The following is a 17,638-nucleotide window of genomic DNA, read 5'->3' on the forward strand; positions in this document are numbered from 1 at the left end:
TAATCCATGGGTGGCAGAGGTCTGAAATGGTCACATTCTTTCCTCTCCCAACTCTTTACATTCTACTCAGGTTGCCAAATTTAGCAAATAAAAATACAGGATACCCAGTGAATCTGAATTTCAGAAAAATAACACATAATTTTTTTTAGTATAATGCGTGTCCCAAAACAATATTTGGGATATACTTAAGCTAAAAGCGCATTCACTGTTTATCTGAAATTCATGTCTACCTGGGTGCCATGTATCACCTGGCAACCCTGTGCCCTGCTCAGTTGGCACCATGACTCAGGGTTATAGTTACTGGAATTCTCCTATCTTGATGCAGAGAAGCGAGAAGAAAAGCTAACCACCTTACTCAACACCCCTGGGGACAAAGCAGAATGAGACTCCAAGTGGGGCGGAGGGGCTGCTCCTTGGTTAGTGGGGAACAGTTCATGAGAAAGATTCTTCCTTTTGCTATCTTGTCTAGATGTCTCCTTGGCTGGAGTTTGCCCTATACCACCAGCCTGACACACAGCTTGTGAACATGCTACTGACCAGTTGTCAAAAGCACACCCTTTTGGCAGACTGCTCAAGGGGGAAAACGCTCTTTCTGCCCCCTCCACTGGGCCTTCTTCCTGATATCTATGGGAATCCTGTCCTTTATCATGATCTGTGGCTGGTCTCCCTCCTCTTTGGCTAGGAGAGACAAAGCTTTACTAGGTTTACTTTAGCTGGGACTTTTAGATGGGAAAACTGGTTTTATTCCAATAATCATAAACAGAAAAACAAGCAAACCCAGTGGTGAAACTGTATGACAGTCTGTCCTGGAGGAGCAGCAGAGAGGGCATAAACCATGCATGCCACTTGATCAATCATCCTGTGAAATACGGACCCAGTTTAAAAATACTAACTCAGATCCATACCTCACACCTTATACCAGGCCAAACTCCAAATAGATCAAAGATATAACCAGGAAAAACAAAACCATAAACGTTTTATATGTGGGAGACTTCTCCTGCGAACTTGGAGTGCCTTCTAATGACTCAAAATGCAGAAGCCAAAAAAGAAAAGATGTATAATTTTGAGTATGTAAAAAAAAGGAGGGGGCAAAATTGGAGCAATGTCTAATGGCCTTCTAATGACTCAAAATGCAAAAGCCAAATAGAAAAGATGTATAATTTTGAGTATGTTAAAAAAAAAAAAAAAAAAAAAAAGTGAGGCAGGGGAGCAAAATTATCATAACAAAGAGCAAAACAACTGACTTGGAAAAAATATTAATAAGCCATATTCATAGAAAGCTAATCTCTCTACTATGTATTTAAAGAGGTCTTAGAAGTGGTAAGAAAAATGCCCAACATTTTGAAATAAAAATATGCAAAGCAAATGCACATTTGATAATAAAGGAAATACAAATGGTTTTTAAATATATAATAAGATGTTCTTGCTTATTGTAAGAGGTACATGCATATTAAAGTGAAACAAGATACCATTTTTATCTCTCAGATGGGAAAAAAATCCATATTCTGTTGGAGAGGGTAAAGAAATAGACAAGCTTCTAGAATATTGGTAGGAATACACATTGGGTCAGCCTCTATGGAAGGTAATTCAGCAACACTTAAGGAAATTACAAATGTGTTCCCACTTAGCAACCCACTTTGGGGAAGCTGTCCCAGGGATCTCCTTGTGTGTGTGTGAAATTACATACTCTGAGGCCTTGTGTGTGACTGCACATACCCGCATGCTAATCAGAAGACGTTACTGAAATTCTGGTGGCTTCATCCAGCAGAATTCTGTACACATGTGAAAAAGAATCAGGCAGGTTCCCATGGACTGGTATAAAGAGCTCTTCAAGTTTTTTTTAGGGAACAATAAACATAGTGTAAGATAGTATACTATTATGGTAACTTTTGTGTAAAAATAACAAAGGCAATCAGGACTTGCATTCATATCTGCTTGTATACACATGAAAACATTCTAAAGGGAGACATGAGGAACTAAGAACTGGGGATACCCATGGGAGGAAGGGTTAAGAACCAGGTGTACAAAGATGGGGGCGGGAGGGGCGGGAACCCTTTCACTATAGATGTTTTTAGGCATTTTGGGATTTGACCCACTTATGTGTACTCCACTCAAAAAAAGTAACAAAAACAAGTAACGAAATAAAGGTAACAAAAACAGCTCTGCAACAGATCCCAGAAGAGCTCAAGGTTCTCTCAACTTCTCTCTGGGTGAACCAAGTCTCAGGTTAACAGTTCCAGATGTTGCTGAGCTGCTCTTCTCCCTGAGGGGCCAAAAGGGCCACAGGGGCTTCACCCAACTGCAGGTCCTCCCTGGCTGCTGGGCATATGCCATCTGGAAGACCCTGTTTGTCCTGCAGGCAGTGCTGGGTCCCTGTGGAAACCCTACACATCCAAACTCAACACTCCCTGGAGAGTCTGTAGGAACACATTGTTTAAATCTAATAATCCTCCATGAAATGTCAGCTGGTGCCTTACAGTACAGGAAGAGAGACCTGCCAGGAAGTGAGATGACGCGGCAGGGCACAACACCAGAAACAGGGAAATATGGCCCCCACAGGACGGGCTCAAGGCTGTGCTCAGCTCTCTGCCGGGAGGACACTGCTGGATCCTGCCTGGCCAGGTGGCCTGCATAATGTTTATGTGCCTCGTTGCTCAGTTGCCAAATAAACCTGAATGATTTTGGAGCATTCCTGTGAGTGCTAGCCCGGCCGTGGACCCGGATCTAGGTCAGTTAGCTGTTTTACAGGCATGAGACAGACGGGAGTATTTAGACAGCTGTAAGTCCTCTCAGAGTAAAATCTTATTACCGTAGATGAAAAAGCACTTTGGAAGAAAAAAAAAAAAAAAAAAAACCCTAACAGCATGCTAAAATAATATACTGAGGTTAGACAGCTTTAGTGAGCTTTCAAAAGGACTATGAGCGGTGGCATGAATGCACTGATGAAATCAGCACCCATTCTGCCTCTATATGTTCTCTTGGAAGAAATTGGTGTATCTGGCCCAAAAGTCAAGACTGAGACATCAGGCATAAGCCAAGAAAAGAGCCACGGAAAGAGACTTACAAATAACGATGGGGTAAAAAAGTTTCTTTTGTATGGGGATCAGTTCACACATTTCTCACTGATTCTGGATTAGCTTTAAAAATCACGGTGGATTCCATAATGACTTGTGGTCATGTTTGCGTTCAGATCTGAAATCCAGCCGAGGCCATTAGACAACCTTGTGTCACTGACTGCTGGGTTTGGGGCAGAGGCTGGGCAGGCAATGACAGAGGAGAAGGAATGTTAGCCACAAGAAGAAGTGCTTTCTGTCAGGGTCATGTGGCATCGGAGTGTGTGGGCTGGGGCCAGTGGAGGGTGGGCACTAATGACCAGAAACCCACCCCTCCTCCACGAGGCCCTCCCTTCTTCCCCAGCCAGGGCATCCCCATAGGACAGCCTGATGTCATGCACAGACACTCACTGCCACCTAGACTGCAGAACCTGTCATTTAAAGCTTCCTCCTGTTTAAAAATAAAACCTGTCCATAACTGAATACTTCCTAGGTGCCACGAAATTATCATAATATTCATTGATTACTCCCCATTCTCCAGATGAGGAAACTGACGCATGGAAGGATTTTTGTGACTTTCATAAAGCCCAGGGTCAAATCTGAGCTCAGATCTACAGCAGCCTCCCCTGTAAACATGCAATGCTGTCACAGTGGGGGAAGTAGCAGCCTCCCGGGATAGACACAAGTGGAGAAGTCACAGACATGTGACTTGAAATTTCGTGGCTGGGGCAGAACTTTGGCTAAAAGCAAAGTGAGTGGCTGCTGAGCTCCATTTCAATAATGCATGGGATGGTCAGGCTGCCCTCTTTTAAATATTTATCCATTTGCTTCACTTCATAATTAGTAAGAAAGTGATACAGGATGTGCCCTATTAAAGAGGATATTAAATCTCGTGGTTATGATCATTTTCATCCTGTCCTTGGCTTCCCAAACTCGGCCTCCAGATACATGTTCCTACTGCCTGGAGACACATTCTCACGCCCCAGGCTCTCTCCATCTGGGATTGTTTGGTTTCTGATGGTTCACCTTGTCCTGTAACCCACTTGGGCTTGAGGGCCTTGGGCTGCGACTGAGACACCAGGCCACACCCTGCCTGCACTCTGCTGCCTTCAGCCAGCCTACAGCCCCTTTTCTGTAGGGAGACCATCCTGGAGAGTGGAGGGTGCAGGCAGATGGCCTTCTGCCCTGGGAACAGCACCCTCCTCCCATGCCTCAGTGTGTCCTGCCCGCTTCCATGAGTCCCCAGGACCTGACTCGGGATGTGATGGGATTGTGTTGCTGATCAGTTTCTAAAGAAAAGAAAGCCTCCTGGGTAGGTCAAGTTAGCGTTCCTTCCTTGGAGAGGGACCCTGTAGGCGGTGGCCATGGGACTGCCTGCTTCAGCCCCTAGACAAGCACCATGTGTTTAGACACACCAGGGGGATTACCTGAGGTCCCTGTTCTGTTTTGACATCGAAGGGGTCTCCCACGGGCCGTTTCCTGGCATACTCCACGCTCCGCCTGACAAACTCAGAGTAGACCTGCTCCTCCACGAACACCCTGGAGGCTGCCGTGCAACACTGGCCTTGGTTGAAGAACACTCCCTGATGGGCACACTCCACTGCCAAGTCCACTGGAGGGGGAGGGGCGAGGGAGGCGGGCGGAGTGAGAGGAAGCGATTAAGTCGTTAAAGCAGGACTGGCGACAGCTGCAATTCTAATTGCCTACACAAGAAAACAGGCCCCAGGATGGCTGCATTTCAGAAATTAATTTTGTTTGCAGACTTTTCCAGAGAGGAAGGGAGAAAGGATTTTGGGGTCCACCAAGTTTGGGGTTAAATCAATTCCCTGACTGCAGGACTTCTCAGTACCTTTTTTTTTTTTTTTTGAGACAGAGTCTTGCTCTGTCGCCCAGGCTGGAGTGCAGTGGCCGGATCTCAGCTCACTGCAAGCTCCGCCTCCCGGGTTTACGCCATTCTCCTGCCTCAGCCTCCCGAGTAGCTGGGACTACAGGCGCCCGCCACCTCGCCCGGCTAGTTTTTTGGATTTTTTAGTGGAGACGGGGTTTCACCGTGTTAGCCAGGATGGTCTCGATCTCCTGACCTCGTGATCCGCCCATCTTGGCCTCCCAAAGTGCTGGGATTACAGGCTTTGAGCCACTGCGCCCGGCTCCTTAGTACGTTTAATATGCTAATAAGTCCAGAGAATCATAGCATTCCTCATTTCACTTGCCTATGTAACCCTCCCCTCCCCTTTTTCTAGAGGACTAATGTTTTATAGAATAAACTTTGGTAATTATTGATGTAGGCCCACTGGCGAGAACTTCTAAAGAAGCCAAAATTTTCCACCTTGAGTAAAAGAAGGGTCTTATTAAGTAAGGTAACATCATGTGCGTAACTTGAAAGGTCTGACTCTAAGTTGTAGAGATGACATTGAGCTAAAAACCAGTTATTCAAACCGAGCTAGAGGGCGTTTAGAGAATAAGATCTTGGGGGACACGCTTAGTGGATAAGAATGGTATTGGGATGTCATTTACATCTACAGAGGGGTTTCTAGTGTTCAACCCTTGGCTGGTTTCATCACCACCAACCCCCCGCACTACTGCTTGCTTAAGAAATGCAGCTTTCTTTTGCATAGAGGCTGGCAGTGGCTCTGGGCACTGGAAGGTGATCCATTCCAATTCCATCAGGGCTGCTCCAAGGGACTTTGCCCTTGACTTTGAGAAGGAGGCTGCTCCTATCTAGCTGAGTCATTTGTGCAAGTTTCAGTGGCAGCAGGACCGCACCATAAGGTTTGGGGGTACCTCTCTGCACTCTCGACCCCTGCAGTTGGCTGGGCCAGGTCCCAACTTGGAACGGACCCTCCTCCAAAATAACAGACTCATTTCCTGCTCCTGATGGAGCTAGGGGTGAGGTGAAGGGGCAGGGGAATGCTGGCTTGTTACCCTTGATGTCTTGCCTGGGATGCTGGTTATGTCAGGATGTAATTTGTGGACTGGCACTGCCCTGATGAGGAGTAGGAGGTGGCTACACGGCATGTTTTTATGACCCTTGTAAGTAAAATCAAGCCCCAAACACAATTAGTCCTGTGCTTTAGCTGCAGTTTTCCTCCCAAGAGGAAGAAGATGAATTTCAGTGTAGGCGGAGTATCCAGATATGGTGGCACAGGAATGCAAAACAGGAGTCTTGGCTGTTTGGGACTCCAAATGTGAGTCACAGTGCCAGAAATGCTCCATGTGGCTCCAAAAACCACTTGCTTTTCATAGCACTAACGGGTGCTTCCACACTAACTGCTGGAACACTAACCCAAGCAAGAAATGGGCAGTCCATCTTCACACCCAGCTCCCCTTTCCTTCCTGAGAGCCTGTTTCCTCCTCCTGTCCTTTCTCCCATTGTGGAAGCCAGCTGCCAGAAAGGAACTGATATCAGTTATCTACGCCTTAGTCAGAAATTGTGCCAGGGTCATTTTTCTTAGAGATATTTGCAATTCCAACCTTATCTGAGTGTGAAATGAAAGGCTTTGTTCTCCATGACAGGAATTTCTGGCACCAGTGGACAGGTGGGGGAGGTTATTCTTTAAGGTAAAGGTGTTTTAAGGCACTTGGGAAGTCACACCTTTTGATAACTGACGCTGTCAGCAGGGCGAATGAATGCCCGACCAGCCCTTTCTTCCCTCTTGTGGACATGGCAGCCAACAATAGCATATATTTTAATGTTGTGTCATTTGGCTCTGGCAAGACACAAGCTGCCCCCAAACTGCTGGGCAGGTTGCCTTCCCAGGGCAGGGGTGCAGGCCTAGAACCAGGCAAAGAGGGTAATTTGAAGGATCAGTTGCTACTGCCCTCCTCTGATTTATCACGTCTGAGACACAAGGAAAAAGCATCTCCACTCTTCAGGGATCTTAAAACATACGCTAGGGAATGTGACTTGGAGGGGAGAAGAATGAATGACTGGGAGTGGGCGGCACTTGCCCTCCCCCCTACTCCCAGGGGCTCTGGAGGAGAAGTCAGACCTGCTCCTTGTGACCCCAGCTCTGCAGGAACAGGCGGGTAAACTTAAGGTGGAGGCACAGAAACAGGCAGCCTCTCAGGTGCCACTCAAGCCATGTCATTTTGGCAGTAGAAGGCAGCTTTCTACTACAAGTAAAGCTGGCATTTTGATGTCCACCTGCCTGTCTGCGGCTGGCTGACTGTGGGCGGGATGCCCAGGGTGGAAGTATCCCCACTGTGTGTGCATGCATCTTACTCTCAGTTGGTTTTGAATTCAGGCCAGGAAGTGGGGAGAGATGGATGGGTGCCCCGAAGCCCCAGCAAAGCCCAGGAGGCAAAGACTCACAGTCAGCATCAGAGCACACGATGCACGGGTTCTTCCCCCCCAGCTCCAGCGTCACCCGCTTCAGATTGCTCCGGGAGGCGGCTTCTTTAACCAGTTTTCCAACCTCCAGGACAGAACACAGACCACAATGTACCTTGGACGTGGCTGAACTTGGTCCAGATGCAAACATCAGCGAACATTCTGGACAAGCCCAGGTGGTACTGCCACCACCTCCCTCTCTGCCCAGGCGCTCCAGGCCCCGATGGTGTCACTTCACTCTCCTGGCCTCTGCCAGCATCTCCTCCCCTCTGCCAGCATCTCTTCCCATGCTAGACCACAACATCCTGGGATCCTTGGTCTGAGCTGCTCCACTTACAGGTGTGAGTTGGAGCCCCTAGGAGCCCACACAGCTGGCTGGAAACAGGGCCACCACCTGCTCACCTGTCCTGGTGCCCATCCTTCTGAGCCCAGCAGACTGGTCCAGCCAGTCTGGTGAAGGGCTTCAGGGACCACGGGGTGACTCTACCCCTCACTAGAAACAGCTGAAATTCCAAAAGCCCAGTAGGGAGGTGGTTCTGTGTGGCTCTTTGGTGTGATCTGAGGGAACCTCCAAGTGTTAGAGAAGTAGCGGGGGCAGCCAGCCTTCAGGATGAGAAGGAGCCAATTCTCTGGAAACACACTATAAGACTGAGGCTGCCGCAGACAGGCAGGGAGTGAAGGGGTGCACTATGAGCAGAAGAGCCACTCACCAGTCATGCTTAACGCCCCCACGGGGTCTCTCCCATTGCCCACCGCACCCCTGGAGGGGTGGGCTGGCCCATCATGACTTGGTGACTTATCTAGGGCGACAAGTAAAGCCTAGCACCGTGAACTTCAGAGCTGGGAAGACCCTCAGAGACCAGCACAGACACGGAGGCCTAGAGCCAGAAGCTAGCAAGGGGCGGCCCGGGCTCTTTCGGGTCTGAGACTGTTTTCTCCAAAGCTAAGGTGTAAGTGCATTTTAAACATCCGCAAGCTCATGGGTGATGGCTGAATGAGGTCTGGAATCCATCCACAGGGACAATGTCTGTCCCCAAGGAGAGTAACGGCACCCATTAGGGCTGGACTAACTGAGGAGGGGGATGGGGACACTGATTGCAGTGGGTGTTTTTTTCTTTTTTAAGTACAGAAGAAGTACTTTCTCATTAGAAGTAATTCCACACAGAGATGTATGTAAATTAAAGGGAGAAAGCCTTCAGCTTCCCTCCCGCTCTGCCCCTGAGCCCACCCCATAGGTGGCAATCAGTAATGATTTCTTGGGAATCCTTCCAGACAATTTCTACTTCTACAAGCACACACTTTTATGAATGGGATCATATTGTGGGTAATTTTCTACAGTTTGCTGTTGTGTGCTTCAACAATGGATCATGGACAGCTTTCCTTGTTGTAATGGCTGTAAAACATTTCATAGAATGAACATAACATCCTTGAAAATATGTCCCTGAAGCCTTATGAGAAAATTTCTTTAAGTAGTTTGTTTTTTTTAAATGGAGCTTCTGAATCAAAAAGTTTTTCACTTATAAATGTTGGATGAGTGCTACCAAAACACCGTCATCTTAGGGAAAGTGTCGGTGAGTGCCTGCTTCCCCATATTCTCAGTAGTATCATTTCAGTTTTTAGCAAACTGGCAGGCAAAAGGAGAGTCTGATTTTGTTTGAATTTACATTTTCCTGATTACCAGCAAACTAGTTTAAGCTTATTGGGCATTTAGTATTTCTATTCTCTGAACTACCCATTTTTCTACCATTCAGTTTTTTTTTTTCATTGATTTGTAGGAGCACTTTACATATGATGGATATAAATTCTTGGAGCACTGCATGCATCACAACTATTTTTCTCTGAGCTTGTTATTTATCTCTTAATCTTAATTATGGTGTTGTTTGACAGATGAATATTTTACATTTTTACTTTATCTTATCTCTCAATCTTTTCTTCTAAGGCTTCTGAGTTCTATTGGATATTTATTTACTTTGGAAACCAGGCCAGTGACTTTTAAAACTGGTTGTTATATACTAAAACATGGTCAAATTTAGAAGAAAAACAAACCATATTAAAGCCTGTCAAAGGAAAAGTTCACAGGTGTCAAGTAACGCGCCACTTTCACTTTCACCAGCACCCCGTGAGGAGGGTTACCTCTGTGGACCCGGTGAAGGCGATCTTGTTGACCTGAGGGTGAGAAGAAATTGCTGCTCCCACTGTAGGCCCGAATCCTGGCACGATGTTCACCACTCCTGGAGGGAACCCGGCCTGGGAAGAAACCAAGATAGCACTTGAAGAAGAACGGACTTCACCCACCATGGATCCACATTTGGGCCGAGAGAGCCGTGGCTATGTCACATCCCCACAGGGAAGCCCGGGCCGGGGTGGGTTTACCCAGGACCCAGATGCAGTTGCCCTTGGGCACCCTAGGAGGTGACCTGGGCTTTTTACCCCCTACTGCCAGCCCAGTGTGCAGGCTAGGCAAGGGGAGATGCCCACTTCTCCTTCCAGGGAGGACCCCATCCCAAAGTGATGTGCAGTGCAAATGTGTCGTTATGCTGCAAGGTGGCCGTGGCCCACCTGTAGCACAGCACCTTTCTGTGTTGGTGGGGGGTGTGTGTGTGAGAGACAGAGAGTGTGTGTATGTGTTAAGGGGAGAGGGGCAGCTTTATCACAATCCCCTGCCCAGGATCAGAAGCACCTGCAAAACATCTGCCCAGAGCTTCAGTTTTCTTTTTTCCTTTTCTTCTTCTTTTTTTTTTTTTTTTTTTGAGATGGAGTGTCGCTCTGTCACCCAGGCTGGAGTGCAGTGGCACGATCTTGGCTCACTGCAACCTCCGCCTCCCGGGTTCATGCCATTCTCCCGCCTCAGCCTCCCGAGTAGCTGGGACTACAGGCGTGCCCGCCACCATGCCTGGCTAATTTTTTGTATTTTTAGTAAAGACAGGGTTTCACCGTGTTAGCCAGGATGGTCTCAATCTCCTGACCTCGTGATCCGCCTGCCTCAGCCTCCTAAAGTGCTGGGATTACAGGCATGAGCCACTGCTCCCAGCCCAGTTTTCATTTATTAGTCAGATCCGTTATTGTTCCAAATGGTGACAAGGTATCACTCCCTTAAAGTTCTTTGCTTGTTCAACCTAAGTCTCACCTGGAGCAAGCCCTTCTGGAAGGCAGGGACTGCCACCTCGTTCATGTTCATGCCTCGTGTTTTTCATATACTAAGCCTCTTTATCAGGCAAGAAAAACAAATGAGGTGGAGGACGCTCTTCCCCACCTGTCCTGAGGTTTACTTAGAACACATTATTTCAGAAGGTCAAGATTTTAGGCATGGTGCTTGAGTCTTTAGATTTTTAGGCACTGTTTCTTAACAGTTGGGGTTTTCAAATTCCTAAGTCTCACCAGTGTGACTTAATTATGCCCCACATCACCAAAGGAAAGCGAGAAACTGACTCATCACCAGCTGTTCCCACCTCGCCTCTAAGCAACCATGGACCTGCCTCCCAGTCATATCAGTCCGACTAAGAAGAGAAAGGAAAGGATCTTTCCTTCTGTCCCTCTTTGCTTTCTGTTGCTTTCTCTAAATCTTTGCTCCATACAACCTGGGGATGGAATGACAAAAGGTATGTCTGGAAGGAGGTGTCCCTTTGGGCCTCTATTTCCCTAAGTTCTGGCTGCCTGAGGGAGAAGAGATTGCATTCAGAGCAGAGGGCACTGATTAGCAGGGACCCGGCACACAGATAGCTGCAGCAGCCCAACTGGAGCTGGCAAGGCCACCCCTCCAGAGAAAAACAGACCGTTTCATAAACTGAGAATGCAAATCCCAGAGAACTTCCCAAATATTTGGCTCCCTCTTGGTTGACCCCCGTGCAAATTCTCTAGACAAACCACTGGGTCCTCAACCATAGGTTTGAGCCCATAATAAGAGTTAAGCATTCTCATTAGGACCACTGGGAGGAATGGAGTTTCTCCAGCTCAGTGGCCACAAGCAGGAGAAAGAACGTGCAGTCGCCAAGCAAAACATTGGGAGTCATTCCCTTCCCACTCAATTGCCAGTAGTCTGCCACTGTCCCATCTCGTGATGGTGGCCTGGTTCCTAGGAGTGGGAATGTTACCAAGAACACGTGATATTCTCTTTCTGGATGTCTCACCTCTTTGATCAGAGAGCCGAGATGAAGGGCGGTGAGGGGTGTCTGCTCCGCAGGCTTCAGGACCATGGTGTTCCCACAGCAGAGGGCGGGTGCTAGCTTCCACACCAGCATCAGCAGGGGGAAGTTCCACTGCGACAGAGCACAGGGGCTTTGGGGGCCCAGATCCACCCTGCCACCCTGTCCCATGTGCCCAGTGATGCCTTTGTGGAGGACACTTGCTTTTCATGGTCTGGATTTGGGGTATATGGGGTAACATAGGAGTGTGCAATGATCAGAACTGCATTCCTGCACAACACTTCTTAAGTTGCATTCTGGGTGGTACTAATAGGTAACCTTTGCAAAGAGGATGCTGTTGTATGTGTTCTACCTCCCCCTCTAAAACGTCTGCTGAAGACGTGTCCTCCTCCCTGCCGCCATGGACACTTTTCCAACCCTCACTTCATGTTGCCACCAGGCTCTCCAGCTTCCTGCCTGGCTGTTGTTGCAATGGCCAGAGGCGTCCCAAACAGACAGGCAACACTGTTGCATTTCTTGGGCACCTATAAGCATCCCCACTGCCCAATGAATAAAGTCCCGGCTCCTTGGCAGCCAAAGCTGCTGGAAGCTGGCGCACACCACCTGCCACGTGTGTGCACCCTCTTCCTCACTTTTGCTCCTGCCTGAGCTCTAGCCCCGCCAGATTTCCTGCTGTTCCCTTCTAAGTAGCCCAGACACCTCTACACTTTTGCTTAGGCCATTCCTACTCTTTGGAAAATGATTTTTATTGTTGAACAAATCTTTCTTATCTTTAAGGCTCAGTTAAGAGACCACCTTCCTGGGAATTCTGGCCATTCCTGACCACTCTGGCTGGAATGCACAGTGCTTTCTGTGGCATGCCTAAAGCTGGCCTTAGGAGAGCAGAAATGGGGTGTAATCCATCTCAACAGCCCCCAAGCATGGAGTTCCATGCCACAAAGAAAATGCTTGTTCAATGCTAGTGCAATCAGATAAAAACACACCAGAAATTGAGTCCAAAGGACACAGGGCAGTGGGGCGGGATCTACATAGAATCTACTGAGAAAAGCTGCCATACTTACTGGAGTGATGGCCCCACAGACACCAATGGGCTCATGCCTGGTGAAGCACACAACGTTGTCATCTGGAAGAGGGTTACACGGTGGGAAAGGATACACTCACTTAATCCAGGTTAGAAACTTGAAGTAATAAAAAGACAAGAAAGAAACCAACAAGGGTGCCAGATTCAAGTCTTGTCTATTATACACAGAAGTGATTTGACCTCAACTTTAAAAGTGAAGTTCTTAGAGGAAGAATTGGCAGTACCATTTGGAGAGGGAGTGGGGCTGGGAATGGTGACTTGGGGAAACAGTCAGGAGGGGCTCTGGATTAATGAAAAGATATAGCCCCAAAGGGACTATAATATAAGCTATAATATAAGCTATAATCCACCTTGCTCACCTGTGGGGATGGTCTTGCCCTGGATTTTGTCCGCCCACCCTGCAAAGTATCTGAGGGTTCTAATACAGCCCTCCAGGTCGATGAAAAAGGCATGAAGAAATGGCTTCCCTGTATCCATCGTCTCCAAGGCCTGCAATAACAAGATGATGTCTGTTTTGGACATGATTTGCTTTTCTTTTGTACTGTCAGGCTGTTAAAGATGGAAGTTGGGGAGAGAACACAGTCCTAGGACATCACTCTGTAGACCTCACAGTCAGATGTACCTCTTCAGAAAGCATGACACCAAATGTAAAGTGAGGCCTGTCCCTGAGTGTGAGGATTGCTTTTATTTCAAAACACCTAAAGTGGGCTGTGGGGTGGTGGGCCAGAACATAGACATGCACCCTCTTTGAAGGATGCATGCAGGCAAGGCAGATTTAAAGCCGTGCTGGGAAGGAATGCACACTGGCATCTGATCTTCCATCTGTAGCACGGTGGCCTTTGCCGTGTGGCCAGTCGTGTGTGCTTGTGTGTTCCCAGGAAGCTCTCTGAAGGTTAGCTGGCTTTGGGGTGGCTGTAGTGGGAGCTGCCCTCCTCGAACAAAAGAGAAAGGGAAGATGTAGGCTCTTCCTTCTCAGCCAGGCTGGCCAGTGCAGCTGTGGAAAGTGACCGAGCCGAGAAGGGTCGCGCCCCCAGCACAAAGATGCAATCCTTCCCTCCTGCACTGCAGAGTCCGGCCGGATGCAGAGTCGGATGCAGAGTCGGAAGGGAGCAGACTGTCCTGCTGGTGAGGGAGGTGATTACCCAGGGCGAGTGTGCAGCCACTCAATGGCAGGGATTCTTTTCTATTTCCAGCCTGGGTGGAAGAGAACCCCTTTGTCCCTCAGACAAGTGGCCCCAGTTGAGCCCAGCGCTGAAACCGCCAGTCATCCGCCTCTGCAGGAAGTGGCCGCCCTGACACATAGCCCAGGGCTGGATTCTTGTGAAAGAGTCAGTGGAGTGAGGTGATGATTGACAAAGGAAGAAGAGGCCCCTCCTCAGGCCCAGGGCCTTAACCCCAGCACACTCCCCAATGTCTCACCCAGGCCCCTCCTCAGGCCCAGGGCTTTAACCCCAGCATACTCCCCGACGTCTCACCCTTTGAGCTTCATGACTGTATTCCCACTTCAAGGTGCAGGCACAGACACTAACGGTCCAGTGACTTGGCCAAGGCCACCCAGTGAGGCAGCAGCTGAATTCGGGGCATCTACTTCCGGCCAGAACAGCAACCGGCCTTTAGAGGCTGCTCCTGGACACGTGTGCCTGGAAAGACTGCAGGACAGCCACTCCAGATGCTTGGGCTACCCCAGCTCCCCTTTGCTTCAGGAATGAACCAAGCCCCCTCTAATTAGGAGGCAACCACATCTGCTGAACCCTAGTTAAGTAAATGGGCTTTGGGTAAGTCCTGGAATCTCTCCCTGCCTCAGTTTCCTCATCTGTAAATAAGAATAATAATGGTTCCTACCTCACAGGGTCAGTGTTAGAGTGAAAGGAGTCAGTGGACACAGAGCACCAACCACAGTGCCCGCCCATGGTGAGTGCTAGATTGGTGTTCACATGAGAACACTGATGATTACACTGATTATCATCATCTTCCCGTTAGGCACCAGAGAAGGGCTTAGTGATCCTCACCTGGGGACCCAGACAGGCCACTGGGTTGCTGAAGACCACAGGACTGGTCTAGGTTGGGGGTGTGTGTTCTGCCCCCAGCAGCTGCCGCTCAGGGACTGAGTCAGGCCAGTGTGACATCAAGTATACTCTACTGTTGGTTCCTATAGATTTCACTCAAGCGTGAACTTTCGTTTTCCAGGGGAAACCTAGCAATTGCAAATAGTGCCAAAAGGCCTCTAACACTGACCTATGCCAGACAGTAACTGCATATCTGTCAGTGGAACCAGGAGTTTATTCTTCGCTCTTTTCTGGGATGGAAAAAGAGAGGACTTCAACATCCAGCACTGAGGGTAAGTGCAAGACATGGAGCCAACATTCTGCCTCCAGTCCTGGCTGGGTGACCTAGGACAGGTTATTTAACCTCTCTGGGCCTCAGTTTCTCATCTCTGAAGTGAGATAAAAAATCCTACAGCTCAACAAAGCGGGTGATGGTGAGCATTCAACAAGCAGTGCTACAACAAGCCGGATCCATGGCGAGCATTCAACAAGCATTGCTATTTGTTTTTATTATTAACTTCAGCAAGTTTGCTTACTGGAATGACAACATGAATTTACCAGGTTGGTTTTATGGAATTTCTCTGAGCAAAACCCAGGTCATGACTAGGTTTAGATGGGAAATTATTAGAAAAAAAATTCTGCAGGTGAGTGAGTATAAGTGCTAACTACATATTGAAACAGTCATCCTTTAAACAACTTGTTATTGTGGCTCAATCACGAGTAAACCATAGCCACTCCTAAGTTTATTTCCTTTAGCATTTTAAGAGAAAAATGTGCCCCCTGAGAAATTAACACATCATAACCCTCAGATACTAAAGAATGACGGGAAAGTGCCAGGAAAACAGCACAGCAGGGCTTACAACTAGAGGACCCAGAAATGGCACTTGGGGTGAAAAGGAGAGTGGATAGGGAGGGCTTCCATTTGGGAGCTCCCAAAATGAGCACCCAAAGAGGAGAGCTGGGGCCTGGGTGCCCCAGCAAAGGAAAGCCATCCAGGGGCTGCTGGATCCCCCACATCTGTTTCCAGACACTGAGCACAGAAATAAACACCCAGCTCTGTCAAACCACTGAGCCGGCAAGAGAACACACTCCATGAACATGCACGGAAACCATATCGAGGTGGAGCGCAAGGGGCGCTCTCTTGTGATGTGGTCGGAGTTTTAAAAACCGTGTTTGCCAGTAATTCTCTTGTCCCTTTCATGTTGTGGCAAAGAGCTGGATCTTATTTCTTGTGGGCAGCGAGGTCCCAATGGCAGAAGTGATTTGCTGGGTTTGCATTCTGAGGTCCTCCAAAGCTCTGTCTGCTGTCAAAACACAGTCATGCCAGGACAATGGGGCAGGCTGAAGATGAAGGTGGCTTTGCAGCCTCTGCTTCTAAGATGATACTGACACTTAAGGACAGGGTTCGGGGCGGGGGAGGTGCCCAGGGCACATCCTCTCTAGCTTGCTATTAGTCCACACGGACATTGCTGACTGATGAGCTCATGCCGGGTTAAAACAGAAATGTTTTTGAAAAAGCCAGTTTGGCAGCTTGAGTGTTGAGGCTGGCTTACGTTGCAGGAAGAAACCAGAGGCTCCTCAGAGAGAAGCGCTTACCCTGGGAGGTTGCTACCCTCACCCGGGGAACATGTGGACTGGCCGGGCTGACTGGGAAGGAAGGAAGGAGAGCTTGAGTTTCTGTGTTGATGCACCCTTAGGGAAATGCACCCAAGAGTAAGGCCTGAGAGTTCTTCCACCCTAAGAAACACATTCAGGGGCAACAGCAATTTCCGTGTCCTGGCTGACACCCTCCTTTAAACAGTGGCTACCCTACTGCTTGTTCCCGACATCAGAAAAACCATTTTTCCAAATCAAAGGCCAAAAAGGAGATTTCCTCCCCTACAACTGGGCCTCAAGGTTTGGAACAACTTTTAAAAACAAGAGGCTGAGATGTGCAAGGACAGGATGCAAAGGACCTCACAGTCCAACGTGGCCTCTGATCACCCCCTCAAGACCAGAGGAAAGTCTGAGGATCCTGCTAAAGAATGGATTTACAACTGATGAATGCCTTCGCAGCCCAACCTCATGGGGTATGCTGCATCAGTCTCCCCACCTAAGGTAACTAGAAATTACTGGCGAGCAGTGTATATAGCTGAGGTTAGAAAATGGGTGTTCACATGGCCTTATTATGATAACTGCTATTATTAATAATAGTTATCATCTATTTAGTGCTTACTGCATGCCTGGGGACTCTGCCTAGAATTTTTTTTTCTGCCTAGAATCTTAAATAGACCATTCTTACACCACTGAGTTATCATTATTGGTGACATTTTACACGAAGAAATAAATCTGAGAGAGGTTTCACAAGTTGTCCAAAGTCACACAGCTAGTAAGTGGCAGAGTGGGGATTTGAACCTACGTCTTTCCTACTCTGAGGTTTCATATAACCAGGCTATCCTGCCCTCACCACCACTCTACATATGCTTGCTACTAGCCAGTTCAGGGGTGATTGAGGAATAATTTTAGGTCACATGGGAACAGTTTTTTCTGTATTAAGTGGTGGCATTTACTTTAGTAAGTATTAGAAAAATAAAATTACCACATCAAATCTGTGATTTCATGAATATTGTTTCTTAGGATGAGGTTAAACTTAAGTTTAAAAGGGAGTTAAGCATGGGCACAGTGGCTCACATCTGTAATCCCAGCACTTTGTGAGGCCAAGGCCGGCGGATCACCTGAGGCCAGGAGTTCGAGACCAGGAGTTCGAGACCAGGAGTTCAAGACCTGGCCAACATGACAAAACCCTGTCTCTATTACAAATATAAAAATTAGCCGGGCATGGTGGTGGGCACCTGTAGTCCCAGCTACTCAGGCTGAGGCAAGAGAATCATTTTAATTTGGGAGGCAGAGGCTGCAGTGAGCCGAGATTACATTACTGCACTACAGCCTGGGTGACGGGGAGATTCTGTCTCAAAAAAATAAATAAAATAAAATAAATAAAAGGGAGT

At 48.0% G+C, this 17,638-nt stretch overlaps 1 protein-coding gene across 1 annotated transcript in view; it reads right to left on the reverse strand.

Annotated features, from left to right (window-relative positions):
- Nucleotides 1-17,638, reverse strand: part of ALDH1A3 (aldehyde dehydrogenase 1 family member A3) — a 37,315-nt gene that overhangs the window by 11,579 nt on the left and 8,098 nt on the right. Inside the window, exons 4-9 of the mRNA XM_007990580.3 lie at nt 12,966-13,095; nt 12,587-12,648; nt 11,511-11,639; nt 9,517-9,630; nt 7,366-7,468; nt 4,481-4,665 (exon numbers count right to left, since the gene is read on the reverse strand). Coding sequence (XP_007988771.1) covers nt 4,481-4,665; nt 7,366-7,468; nt 9,517-9,630; nt 11,511-11,639; nt 12,587-12,648; nt 12,966-13,095 — 723 coding nt within the window. The remainder of the gene's footprint in view (nt 1-4,480; nt 4,666-7,365; nt 7,469-9,516; nt 9,631-11,510; nt 11,640-12,586; nt 12,649-12,965; nt 13,096-17,638) is intronic.

Source organism: Chlorocebus sabaeus, chromosome 29 (assembly GCF_047675955.1).
Source record: "Chlorocebus sabaeus isolate Y175 chromosome 29, mChlSab1.0.hap1, whole genome shotgun sequence".
Lineage (NCBI taxonomy): Eukaryota > Metazoa > Chordata > Mammalia > Primates > Cercopithecidae > Chlorocebus > Chlorocebus sabaeus.